Below are 13,660 nucleotides of genomic sequence, written 5' to 3' on the forward strand. Positions count from 1 at the left end.
TTTTTGTAAAAGGTCTCATTTATTTGATACAAAAAGTTATGGTTAATTCTAAAATCAGTGGTGTATTACATCAAAAAAGAAATTTTAAAAGTTAATGAACTTGGTTTTGATATTTGTATTCTAAAATGGTTATTATAAAAAGCCTCTGCCATGTGCAAAACAAGACAAAGGCTACAGATGCAAGGCTTTGGTGCCTTTCAGTCCAGTACTTGCATCCAACTCTATTGAAATAAATTCTGAAGAAAATAGTACAATTTAAAAAAAAAAAAAGGTATTATAAAAAGGGAGGGAAGTTATTTTGGCAGTTCTTCAATGATGATTCGGGAGACTGAATTCCATCCAGTAGAAGCATCTCCCCGTGGATAATCTGAGCAAGTCCCAACCCAGATGGCAATATCCACCAAGCCAGCATTGATCCCTTCGCACAGACCTTCCACTGGTTAAAGACAAAAATCAGGTTACCTCAGCAGGCACAGTCCCTTTGTATGTCACAACTGAAGGTAGACACGAGTACTTAAGAACAGCAGTTCGTTTCAAGCTTGTACTATTTTGTAAATGTGAACAGTTTTTAGAATTCTAGAACAATTTCAGAAATAAAAACTACTACATAGAGATGTGACAACATCAGTTACAGCCATGCAGTGCCTCTGTCATGCTGCTGCTTGACACTCATTGCAATGCCTGAAGCAATCCACACAATCCACAGGGTGGCTAAATGGGAGGTATACCTGCAGCTTTAAATACCCAAATTTACACACTGGGAGCTGGAATATGGCTCCATACCCTTCCAGCCATCTTTCTAGCAGTGATGGGAGGGGGTGGGGGCACAGCCATACCTGGCTTACAGCTAAGCCCTGTAAAGGTGATTGCTACCCTGTAAGCTTTTCCACTCCTAATTCACTCCTTCTCTATGAAGTTCCACTCCTGATGCCCCACTAGCACCACTGGTTGGAGGTTGGGTAATGAAGATCAGTCAGCTTTACCCCTATGCTGAAGAAATCCTATGATAGCTCTAGACATTAGATTTCATGTAGTCATGTGGTACAGGGAGGAAAATGGAGAAAGAGCACAGACTCTGCATTCCCTTTTCCTAGTGTCACATCCTTTCATGTTGAATGACTTCACTAATTTGCCTCAGCTTAGCAAATGAATAATTGCTCCTAGGTATTTCACTTTGGAGGTACTTTTGTGCCCCACCTGAAATCAGAGTAGAAATTGCAGGAGGAATAAGTCTCATTTTGTGCACAGATAATGTGCAAATACTGGTATTTTAAGCCAGGATGACACTGTCTACTTGGCAGTAAGGCTGTTTCTCCATAGGCTAATAATGCACAGAATGTCTCTGTATTCATGTTGTGGCAGAGATCAGTAGAACTGTCTGATAGAAGTGTTTTCCATTTCTAAATCTCCGGATATAAATACCATGAAAAATAGCACAGCCATAAAGTACCACTTAATAAATAATTATAATTCTGTTACTATCAATAGTCAACTCTGAGGCAGAAGAGTAAGAGGAAAAAGTGTTAGCTGGCCACTCTTCTGCCTCCTGTTTCAGTCCTCTGACCTTGTGAGGCAGATGGCACTCTCTGCCTTTGGTAACTGCTACTGCCTTCCATCTCTGCTCTCCTGGCGTGCATACCTGAAGAAGTTCGGTGTATGTTAATAGTAGAATTCAGCTCCGGGCTTCCTTGGTCTAGGTATATGATGGCTTCAATAGGAAGTGGCCCAGCACACTCTGCCCCATTGAAAGTGAAGTACCAGCGCTGGCAGCAGGCGTTCCTGCACTTGAGCCGCAGTGACCCGCTGAAGAGCACGCGCAGAGCGCTGTTCGACCGCATCTTGGTAAAGGTACATTCCTGATGGGAGACAAAACGCTTTGGTACAAACCTCTGGGCTTGAACCTATTCATTTTCTATGTATTTATATTTAGGACACATATTTAGGAATATATTTATTTCAAAATGCTTTGGCTATTCTCTTTAGTCCTCTCTGGGAAAAAAAAAACAAAATGTGAGCCTGGCAAATGCCATATGGTGCAAAGATGCAAATCAGAACAGCACGTGCTAGATGGTAAAGCAGAAATGGATTATGGAAATTCTTAACTTTATTTAGATAACACCTGCTGTTAAGTTGGTAGCCTAGTTACCTTCTGGGATTTATGTAATGGGGTATAAGCTCTCTGAAAGCTGCATTCAAGCCACAGAATCACACAATCATAAGGATTGGAAGGGACCTCTGAAGATCATCTAGTCCAATCCCCAAATCCTTGCATGACAAGACAGCAGTTTCTGTCTCTGCTACCAGGAATCCTGGAGTTAATAATTATCACAAGGCTTTTGAGTGGTTTATACCCTGATAAAAGCTCCACAACTGAAAAATTAGTATTTTCAGGTTTTTAAGTGGCTGTTACCCTGTGGTAACAGGTTTTTAAGTGGCTGTCTTCAAAATGTTGGATATCATGGGGAAAAAAAAAGTCTACTAAAAAAGTTGATTCTCCCTCTAGCCACAGCACAGCAACTAAATTGTGTAACCACTCCAGGCTTTGCTTCATAGCTGGGATTGAGGAGGGATTTTTTCTAGGCTTGCACCAATGTGTTTGAAAGTTTTACACCCAGGGCTTCAGTGGAGGACAGACTGTCAGTCTGGGTGACATTGGCAATTCTGCTCCTGAGCAATGCTGATCGTTTGCAGTGGCATCCTGCAACTGAGTTTCAGTGAACAACCACTTTGAAGCAAGAGTTATAAAGACAGGTACAATTAACAGATTAAAGATGTACAGATTAAACAGATTAAAAAAATGTACAGATTAAACAGAAGAGTTGTAAAGTTGTACAATTAACAGATTAAAGATGTACCATTTCAATCCTAAAGATCCTCCGTAGGACTGAAATGGTAAAAACCTTGCCCTGTTTTGGGCAAGCCAGAGGTACTTTTTTTGGTATTGTGACTTTCAGCCTTACAGTTACAGATCTGGTCTTCTAAATGTACTCTTACACCAGCCACAAAATTCTTCTGAAACCCTATTACAGAAATGAAACAGGCACATAGCTGAAACACAGCTGAGAGGAACCTGAAGTCACTAAACCTTTGAGAAGGTCACCCTCACATGCAGAAAAAGGCCCCAGCAGGAAACCTGTATGGTTGGTGCTGCCCAGCTGACAGAGGCAGGCCAGAGGCTGCTGTGGTTGGTGCAGCAGCTCCGGGCAGAGCTGACTTACCGCGATCTTCCCAAGGTCGATGCCGTAATTTAACGCACTCCACGAACACTGCTTGAAGTTGGGTGTCCAGGACTCCTCGATGCTCTCCCGCATGCACTCGCCCTTCTCCCCTTTCAGCCCATCCCGTCCTGGGATCCCAGGTGTCCCAGGGATCCCATTGGCTCCTGGGTTTCCATCCCGTCCAGGAACGCCACTGGGGCCTTGTAAGCACATGCCATTATACTGAAACACAGAACAGATCTTGCTGCTTCTATCCCTTAACTCCAAGGGTAACCAAGTCACAAACACAAATGAATAACAACAAAACACAAAACCCCTGCTGTACCACAAGTTAATGGGCTATTTCTGCATCTCTGAGAAAATGGTTCCACAGAAGAAAAAAAAAGGAAGAGTAGATTTTGAAAGATAAGCAGTGCCAGCAGAATTTGCTGTAAAATAAGATGCCATTTTTTAAATGAAAAGATACGTAAATCCTAGAATTAAAAATTTACCTAGTCCAAGAATTAAAACCTGTTGGAAAACCTCAGAAGAGTCAAAACATTTCAATACAGAAACAAAAGAAGAAGTCACATCAGTAGTTACTTTCTCCTAACCCACCATTACTTGTATAACTGTGAAGAAAATTTTCCGTTTCATAGAGAGGAAAGGTTAACACCACTTTTCTTCTGTCACTGCTCCTCTGGGACAGAACCACATCATGATAATCAAGCCCAAGTCAGACTCCAGAATGCACACGGATGGTGATATGGACGTGGGAAGCTGCACCCTGGAATAAATCTGAACCCAGGAACCCTGTTTGTAACAGTGGGAAGGCACACATGGGAGGATGGCACACTAATATCCTTGCTAACATCACAATATTAGGAAAGGTCAAATGTTGCTCTTCCAAACTCCATGTTAACACACTTTCACTTTATGAGACTTGGGATTTCCTGCCTTGGAGAGGAGGTTTGTGAAGCCCAGAGGTCCTTCCCCCAGCAGCCTGAGTGCCGGGATGCGGGAGGAACACTGCTGTCAGCAGGCACAGAAATGTTGAGCAGGAACCTGCAGGGGCTGGCCATGGCTTTTACTTCATATGCTCTTTCCCATCTGATGACTGACTGCTTCCTCCAGTCTTCATCCCAAATCCTCACAGATAGCTATATTCTGCTCTTCCACTTTCTTACATTTTTTCGTCTTCATCTATTTTAAACCACCGAATCCCCACCTGTTCCAAAAAGAAACAGTGCTGTAACTATTCCCCCTCATGCCAGCCACGCCCCTGTCTGCACTGCAGGAGCTGTAAACTACAGCCTCTGCCCTCTCTCCTTTGTCAGACTGGTGACTTTTCTTCACTGAGGCTGTGCCTTTTCACAGGCTCTGGTGCAAAAGCCAGCATACCCATCACAGGCTTAGCTGGAGCCACTCCAAAAATAAAATCAGTGATTAGATGGAGAGGTCTAGTAAGAAGTAAAATGAGGGTTCGACTAATGGTTTGCTAGCTTTCCCTTACTACCTTCACCACAGGAAACACTGCTGGCTAAAGGCGGTGGAAGTATTGGAATATTTTAATGAAGAAAGCCATGTTTTAGAAAAGTTAGCTGAAGAGAAGATTGGTTGGCAAAACACACGCCAACCCAGGAGAACAATGCAAGGACATTTCTATTTCACACAGCACCAGTTATCTGGTTTGCTGTTGCTTTCCCACTGGACTCTATTTGAAACAGTGACTGGCTCTGGCTTTTACATGTGGTTACTCACCACGGAAATCCTGAATGTGGAAATAGGCAAGAGCTGGGGGCAGGCCAAAGCTCTGGCCTATTGCCCCCCATCCCCAGAGACACTAAGAGGGGCTGGCCTGCCTTCACAGAGGAGCTGCTACCCACAGCCAGACAGGGAGAGCACCTCAGCCATGGCACATCCCAAAAAATAAAAGGGAGCGCAAGAATTATCTGGGCTTTGGGCTCCACTCCAAATAAAATTGTCTGTCTTGCCAAATCAAGTCTTTTCATGATTTCTTAAGCTAGAAATGCATAAAACGTATTTTAAACATCCACTGAAGGCAGGATCCCCCCTCGGTCCTGCCTTCACTCTGCCCTGGCAAGGCTTTCGCTGAAGCAGTCTGTACAGCTGGGCTGTGCACGAGTCAGCTGCCACTGATTTACCTGCACTTCGTTGCTCACTCTGTTGCACCCAAAAAGCACCGAGCAATTTCAAAGAAATGAGGGAGCCTAAAATACTGCTCCAACAGAAAGTGTAAGTTCATCCATGTGTACAGACTCCTTATTCTCAATGCAATTCAATTTCCACAATAAAAGTGAAAAGGCAATGAGGAAGTGAAAGGGGAGGAGCTTTGCTATCAGTGGTGCTTCCAGCACATCACTTTAGGCGATCTCTATGACGATCATGGAAGGAATGACCATACCACTGGTTTTCTATAGAAGGGGAACGGCAGTCCAGCAGCTCACACATTACCTTCACATCTGCTTTATACATTCCAAGGAGTGGAAAATTTCCCTCCTGTCATGTATCCCTGAGATGGGATAGTCCCAATGCTTTCAGGTTTCTATTAGCAATGGAATTACAAACAGTGGTGTGCAGTCCCTGCCGCTAGAGGGAATAATGCATTCATGCGACTCCAAGGAAAAGTGGGTTCGGTAAGCATGCAGATAGTTTTCAGAGTATCTGCTGAAGAGCAGACTTTTTTTTATCTTATGTACTTCTTTCATTACTGTTTATGCACTAGCCTTTTAGGAGCTAAACAACAGTTAACTGCTTATGTTGGAAGGAACTAAACAGCATTTACGACTTATGTTGGAAGGGCTCTAAGGTTTCGGGGCTGCCCCTGCGGTGCGCTGAGCGCAGGAACCAGCCCACGGCGCTGCCTCGGGTCCCGCCGCGATGTCCCCCCGGCACCGGGCACGGCGGGGAGTGGGGGCTCCGCCGGCTCCGGCCGCCACCCCCGACCCTGGCCCGATGGGGAAAACACTAAAACACACACCGGGCCGCCGAATCCCTGAGGTTTCCGTCGAAGACCGTCCAGTCCCTTCTCAGCAATTTCCTGATTCAGCACAACAAGGGCGTAATTAACCGAACCACGAGAGATGCCCAGCAGCGCGGGAGCGGTGCTGCCCTGCCTGCAGCGGCCGCGAGGTTTTCCGAAAGCCTCTGATTTATCGATTTTTTCACATCTTTACAATAAAAAAGCGGCTGCAAGGCTCTTCCAGCCGCCCCCCGCCCGCACGACTCCCCCAACACCCCCGCCCCGCTCCCGGCCCCTAGGCCCCGGCCCCGCTCCCGGCCCCGCCGCTCTCACCACGTCCACCACCTCCCGCTGGCGGAGCGCCTTCTGCTTCCCCTTGGGGCTCTCGGAGCCGCCGTGCGGCGGGGCCGCCGCCAGCAGCAGCGCCAGCAGCAGCAGCAGCGGCGGGGCGGCGGCGGCCGGGGCGCGGGGCATCGTGCGGGGAGGCGCGGGGCGGGGATGCGCCGGGGCCGGGGATGCGCCGGGGCCGGCTGCAGCAGGAGCCCGGGTCCGCCGCTCTGGGCGGCAGCGCGGGGATAAATGAGCCTTTCAGAGCGCGCAGCCCGAGCTCCCTCCCCGGGGAGGCCGGGAATTTCCATCCTGTAACCGAGCGAGACGGCCGGGCAGAGCCACCCCCCCGCAGCCATTGGCACGGGGCCGGGGGCTCCCGCCCCCTCGGCCCGGCCCCGCCGAGCTTTCCCCGGGCGATGGAGCCCCCGGCCGCGCCGCGCCGAGCCGAGCGGCAGCAGCGCTGCGGGCCCCTCCCGGCTCTCCCGCAGCCCCTCCCGGCTCTCCCGCAGCCCCTCCCGGCTCTCCCGCAGCCCCAGGCAGTTCGCTTCCACGTTTTCAGGTGTTCGCTCGGCAGTCGGTAACTCCTTTCCGATGAAGGAGCTGCTGTCTCGGCAAGAAACCGCCTAACGCCACAACGGGATCCTGATGCACCGTGAGGGGAAACTGTGATAAAACATCAGCTGGACATCAATCACAGACTTAATTTTAACAGAAGTCAAGGTAAGGACACAAAATCCTTCTGAACAATAGGGGATTTTGGACTTTTTCGAAAAACCTGGTATTGCCAGACTGAACTTTGTCAATTTAGTAACAGAAGAAAAGCTCTTGGCTACTCATCTCATTTTGCTTTCATTTAAAATCGTACTTTACTTCTCATCATTCTTGAAATGAAAGCACTATAAAATAAAGGATGTGCTATATCCTTAATAATTCAAAATAAAAGTAACAGATGTTTGAGAGGTAGCTTCTGTATACTGCAAACTTCGTGGGATTTGTAGAGGTAGAGTTTCCAGAAGGGCAAGATAAGCTTCAACATTTTTTTCTGAAGTATTTAACAAAACCACACATTTCTCCTGCAGGAAAGAATGCTACAAGAAGTTGAGTCATTCAAATAGGCTGCACAGAACCACAGAAGACTGAACCCCTACATGTGGCTCTGCACTTTAAGCCACTCCTGCCTTTCTCCCCTTTCCATGTCTGTACTGGTGGAACAATAGCAGTGAAGTGAGATTTACAGCACAGGTCAGTCACACTGCTGTCATCAACCCTGTCACTCGCTGTCCTGAGAACTGGGACTGATGTCAGCCACATTGCTGAGGTGAGGGCTCCTACCTTGTGAAGAAGGGCAGCATTACACCTTGCCAACTTCAAAAAACAGCTGGTAAATAATAATGGTTCCCTAAACCAGTTGGGAAAATTTATGGAATGATGTAAATCCTTAATTGTAATATTGCTTTGGTGACAGCCTCAGTCAGCATCCACAAACACACACAGGCAGAAGCTTCATTGAGCAATTGTGCAGTGCTGTCAGCAACCCCTGCTGCCTCTGGCCCGGGCTGATGGCAATACTGTGAAGGTGGTGATGTTTGATTTCTGTGTCACCTGCATGTTCACACAGGCATCCTTACCAAGGGCTGGGGATCCTCAGCATCAACACAGGCTGTTGCTAAGGCGTGTCTCTTCACAGGGTGCCAAACTTTTGTATTACAGAATTAATTTCCTCAGGCAAGGTACAGCAGCTGTAGCACACAGTGCAGCAGCACTAAGGCAACCAGGATTTTAGAGAACAAAATTTGCATGGACATTCATGATTATTTCCCCACCTGGCTTTGGTCACCATTAATTTGAGTGTGGATTAGAAGCTTTGAAGTTCCAAACAGCTTTGCCAGAGGAAGAAAACTTCGGAGCACTGTAAGAGAAGGTCTTAGCAAACAATGGTGGGACATCTGCTTTGAGCTCTGGTGAGTGCCTTGTGCAGTTCCTAGCACTCATTTGACTTGCAGTGTGCATTTCCATCTGGAAAACAGAAATGTCAACATCCTCCTTAACCTGCTTCAGTTCGAGCAAGCCTTGCCATCTGTTAGGCTTATGTTCTGTGGGCTTCTGATATATTTAAATGGTTCTGAGGGCACCAACCACTGCTGAATGCTGGTAAGATACTCAAACGGAATCAGAACTACTGATCTACTTTGCCTTAACTATTTTGCAGCTAAAAGGAGCTGTGGTAATAAAATTGCCTGAGCATCCACTGACCACGATCCATATTACATCAATTAGTGATTCCTTCCTTTTATCCATACTGCCATATGATATAGGCTTTATCTCACAAACATATCAGCAAACATTACTAGTTGCTACATCCACCACGTAAATGTCACTGAAATCTCCCAGATGGCCAGTCTGCTCCTGCACAGCCTGGGCAGGCTCACACAAGGTCACCGTGGCACAGTCAGTGCATCTTGCACTGCAGATGCTCATATGATGAGGCTGATGCCATGAGTGCAGTCTCTCTGCTGCAGCTTGAGCTGCTTCCCCCCCCTCACATAGCCTCTCAGCATCCCAAAAATCCAGACACACAAGTCTGGAGAGGAGGATGTTCCCATACACACATCTTTCCATTCACCTCAGCCATAACATGCTTAAATTCAAGAGACTGCCCGTGGGGTCATTGGGTCTCTCTGCCTTTCCTGTGCAAACAATTCCAGTTTATGAATACTGTTTGTTAGCACACTGTTTTGAATTCAACCAGTAAATAATTGTTATTCAATTCAATGGTTATTCAATCCTTAGTCTTTACAGCATGAAATAACTGCAGGGAACCGGAAACACCAGACTTAGGTGTCTAAATATTACAGAAAGCTCAAGGCTGAGGATCCTGAGACAAAAGAGGCCCAGTAAGGTAAGTGCCAAGGCCTGGACTTTTCATCTGCCTTTAACTCTTACTGCTTCATACATTTCCCTGTTCTGGGGATGTCTTGGGGTTTTGACTTTTGCTGGCAGCCTGATCTCTGCATTGCTTTGGAGAGCATGTTATTATACACCAGGGTAACAGCAGAGCGCTCAAAGTTAGCACTGCAGTGCTCAGCATCACAACGCTCAGCACCGTTGCTGATCTGCCCTTGGTGCTTTTAATTGTGGGGCTCGTAATTTAGATCTTGTTCCCTTTATTACTGATATTTTAGGGTGACTTGTAAGGTGGTGTAAAAGGCTGAGATCAGGGAAAACTTTGAGTTTTTCAAATGGCTCTTTGCAGGCTGCTGGTCTGATCAAGGAGACAAAGAGCTGTCTGTACTGCTGTAGAAGAAAACCAAACTAAGAGCTCTTGGGTAATTTATTACAGATTTAAGAAATGGATTCCAACTTCTTCCACAAAAAAAACCTTTGGAATTGCATAAAAATGAATGGGATTTTGGCCTTAGTCCCTTCTAAGACCTCTTAATTTAAAGATATGATTCATATAGCATGTGTAATATTAAAAAAAATCCAAAAATCTCTCCCTCTCTTTTATTGCTTTACTAGCACACATATACCTATTTTTAAAAAGTCTTCCAGTAGCTTCTACATAAAATGATCAAAGCATTACAGCCACAGCAGTGCTTTGCAGGTACATATATTAACATTTGAATCTTAAAATCTTATTTGGGGCATGTGCTCACCCTTCTGCAGAAGAGGATTCCTGTGTTCATATACAGGAGGACAGCATTTTATGAGTGTGAGGAAAAAAAATATCCTGGAGTTAAGTGTTAATTCTTCACTTCTGAATAAGCTCAAGTCAGTTCTTAATGTTACTATAGGAAATGTATTTTTACACAATAGAAAACATGAGAGAATCAATACTTTTTATTCTTCATATTAATTATGTTTTCTATGGAGATACATCTTTAACATTGTCTCTGACAATTCAAGAGCAAGACATAGGTCAGATACCAGTGAAAACTTATGGAAACAGTTTCTTCCACTGCCTGCTGCAGTTCCAGGCAGATCTGTTTTTTCTGTCCAAGCCATCAGCTGATTTATAGTTGCATTTCCCCATAGCTGTGCTTTTACAATAATAATGATGGCACTGAATATTTTAAACTAAACACTATTCACAAACAGTCAGAGAGAGATAAACTTTAATAAAACTATTTGGGAGAACTGTCTGCTTCACTGATAAAGAATAACTCTGGACACCCAGATAATTCCATAGTGTAAACTTTATGATGAAAAGCCCATACAGTTTCTATTGACTGCTGGTTGCAAATTTCTGGTCTGTACCTCTGCAAGTCTGCACCCAAGAGCAGCTGGCGCAATCCCAGCTGCAGTCATGGAAACATTTGGGTCTGCAGGGGGATCTGGAGCACGTCTGAAGCAGGTCCACTTAGATTGGGTTGTTCAAGGACTTGCAGAATGGGAAAATTATTTCAGTCCAGTTTTAAATTAAATTCACTGGGTGTCCAGTGAATCATCATGTGCAAGGGGAGAGCTGAGTCTCAGGAGGAACATTTGCTCGTTAGAGTGGCTGCGAATTAGTCAGTGGTAGAAAAATCACTTGGCTACCTCACGAAACCTCAGTGAATAGAAAGGCTTATACAGAACTGAAAAGTTAACTTTCCTTAAATCCTGTGCTAATAAATGGTTATTAGGATGTGAAATACAGTGTTCCATTCAGATAGGAAGGCTTCTTCCAATGAAGGGCACAATCTGTGTTTTTCTACACCATTCATCAAATGCATTGCCAGAAGTTTGTCCTTCCAGTTTTGGAAAGCAGTGCCTCAAATTAGTGATAATCCCGAAATTAAAGGAATAGACTTGAACTTTGAAATGTTCTCTTTTATTTGTGTCCAGTGAGGCCTTTGAAAAGGAGTTCCTCAGGATAAGCAAGCTCTGAGCAGGGCTGAGGCAGTGCTCTGTAGCCCTTCAAGGTGGCTTACAGAAAGAGATGCCTATAGCCACCGTAACAGGCACACACAAAATGCACAGAAGCCTACGGATGCAAGAAGGTTTCATCAAAGAAACAAACTAATCGGCCCAGTTGCACAAAACTCAGGAGACAGACAAGCAGAGTCACAACGACGACAGATGGGAACGTGTGTGATTGCTGCAGCTCTGCTTCTTGGATGTAGTGGTGGAGCTTGAAGCCCGTGGCATTCCTGTGACCTGGCTCCTCACACCCACACTGACCTCAGTGAAAAAGTCCCATGCCTTGAGGCAAGCAGGGCTGTGGAGCTTCTGGGCAGCACCCCCAGCATCTGCTCACAGATGACTCACAGTCACTGAAATGGCAGTGGATGGACTGGGGCTGCTGGGTCAGGCACAGTGAGGTTTACAAGTGGTTCAGTGGGGTCATCCTTTAGCCCTGAGGATACTTCCACAGGTAAACTCTTGCATTAAAATTGTTTTATGTGCTTATATAGGAATCCTGTTTGACTTGCATCAACAACTGACTAGTGCAATGGCACTGGGAAGGATCAAGCACGCGAATCCCTGGCTCATGTGGAGATTGTGTTCGGCCAGAATAGCAAAAGACCCACCAGGTTCCTGTGAAGAAAAATGTGGTTTTGAGCCCTCTTTAAGTTATATTTTTACAGCAGGTGCTCATCTAACTATGCTTTTGTGAGCATAACTTAGCGTGGTTTCCTTGTAACTTTGCTGTAATTACAGGATCTCTTGATTGATTAAAGATCTTATTTATGAGTTCATAATTTCCCGTTGTCAAGTAGAGGAACTTTCAGGATGTGTGCCCTAAAAATGCTGTTGAGGTTCTATTCATTTAAAAGGAAAAGTCCTCCCTCCTTTTTTTTTTGTGTTTGTGTGCTTTCTTGGGTTTCCCAGCTGGTTTGGTGACTGTCCATTTCTCTCCATACGGAATCTCCTCACAACTATCAGCATCTTTCGGTGTCTTTCTCAGGATAATCTTGCCTACTAAAAGTTTAAGAAAAATTTTAAGAAAAATAAATTAATTTCCATGGTGAGCCCTGACTTCAGCCAGCCCAACACATTTGCATTTCATCCACTCACTGGCACATCACACCTGTCAGTGCCATGTCTCCACATTCCACAGAATGACACGTGTCTGGATTATTTATCCCTGTAGTGCATCCACTTGTTCTTTACTTGGAAGTCTGGATCACAGCCATGCCTGTAGGAATCTGGAAGGAGAGCAAGTCCCATATAGGACTGTGTCCAAAGGGCAACATTAGTGACTCAAACCCAGTGCCAAGGAACATGTTCAGCTGCTTCAGCTTCCTCAAGGCCTCCATCTTCAATCATGCAAGAATTACATGCACTCTCGGATAGTAGGTATGATACTACCAGAATTGGGTCTGGAGAGAATGGTTCTTAGATAGCTTAAGCCTTCAACTAATAACTAATTTACTAGTAATTTCTTGTGATCCAGTTTCATGTGGTAAGGTAGAACATCAGGAAGATAAGCTGGGACATTCATTGTCTTCTTAGTCCTTCATACATGACCAGCGTTTAACATCCTTTTTCCTGTTAAGACCGCTTTGGTGGCCATTTCTAATCATCCCACCCTCACCCCTGTGGCAAACCTACTCAATGGCAATAAATGTTTTCTTGCTATTTCTCTTCACCTTCTATGGAAAAAAATAGTCCTAAAATACCTTTCCCCTTAAAATACCTGATGTTCTCTCATGACTATGCTTCTGTACCTGAGTGTGCTCTCTGGGAGGGAGGTCAGTACCCCTCCACATCACCTCTGCCCAGTACCAAGTCCCTGTTTAGCACTGCCCTTCCACAAAAAATGCTTTCTTCCGAACAGCAGGAACTATTCCCCTCTCCAGCTCCTGTCTCTGCTAAGAAACAAGCTGTGACCTATTTAATGAATGTAGATCATTTGTTTAAAGATCTCATTGGCCATTACTTTATTTCGACTAGTAAAACCTGAAATAAAGCAAACTTTTATTTTACAGTTTGTTTCAGTGATCAAAGTTGAAACGCAGGGAATGAACATTAACAAAGAGCTTGGATATAAATGTCCTGGCATGTTTTAGTCTTTTAATCATACTTTTAATCTCAAGTGCTTTTTAATAGGAAGTAAATTTCATAGATGTACATCAGAAATACATTCTGAGCTCTATTTCTAGGTATACAAAGCAGAAAGCTCATGAACACATGGTATAAGCTGCTTTAATTAAACTCTAGTCCA

At 45.0% G+C, this 13,660-nt stretch overlaps 1 protein-coding gene and 1 long non-coding RNA gene across 6 annotated transcripts; one reads left to right on the forward strand and one right to left on the reverse strand.

Moving 5' to 3' along the window:
• Positions 1-6: 6 nt before the first annotated feature.
• On the reverse strand, positions 7-6,669 carry CTHRC1 (collagen triple helix repeat containing 1). The gene is made up of 4 exons (XM_042036466.1): positions 6,514-6,669; positions 3,219-3,440; positions 1,640-1,856; positions 7-436 (listed from the first exon to the last, which is right to left on the reverse strand). The coding sequence occupies exons 1-4, from the start codon at positions 6,652-6,654 to the stop codon at positions 294-296; spliced, it is 723 nt and encodes a 240-aa protein (XP_041892400.1). The 5' UTR covers positions 6,655-6,669; the 3' UTR covers positions 7-293.
• A 27-nt stretch (positions 6,670-6,696) lies between these two features.
• LOC121668585 lies at positions 6,697-13,421 on the forward strand. 5 transcript variants are annotated; one of them, XR_006017472.1, is made up of 3 exons: positions 6,697-7,230; positions 7,590-9,409; positions 9,764-13,421. It is a non-coding gene; the product is annotated as an uncharacterized LOC121668585 (long non-coding RNA). The 5 variants fall into 5 exon arrangements; XR_006017471.1 differs by having other exon boundaries at positions 11,338-13,421; XR_006017474.1 differs by having other exon boundaries at positions 7,590-8,661; positions 9,301-13,421.
• Positions 13,422-13,660: the final 239 nt, after the last annotated feature.

This window comes from Corvus kubaryi, unplaced genomic scaffold (assembly GCF_017639235.1).
Source record: "Corvus kubaryi isolate FWS band 111438036 unplaced genomic scaffold, C.kubaryi_AGA036_p1.0 37385, whole genome shotgun sequence".
NCBI lineage: Eukaryota > Metazoa > Chordata > Aves > Passeriformes > Corvidae > Corvus > Corvus kubaryi.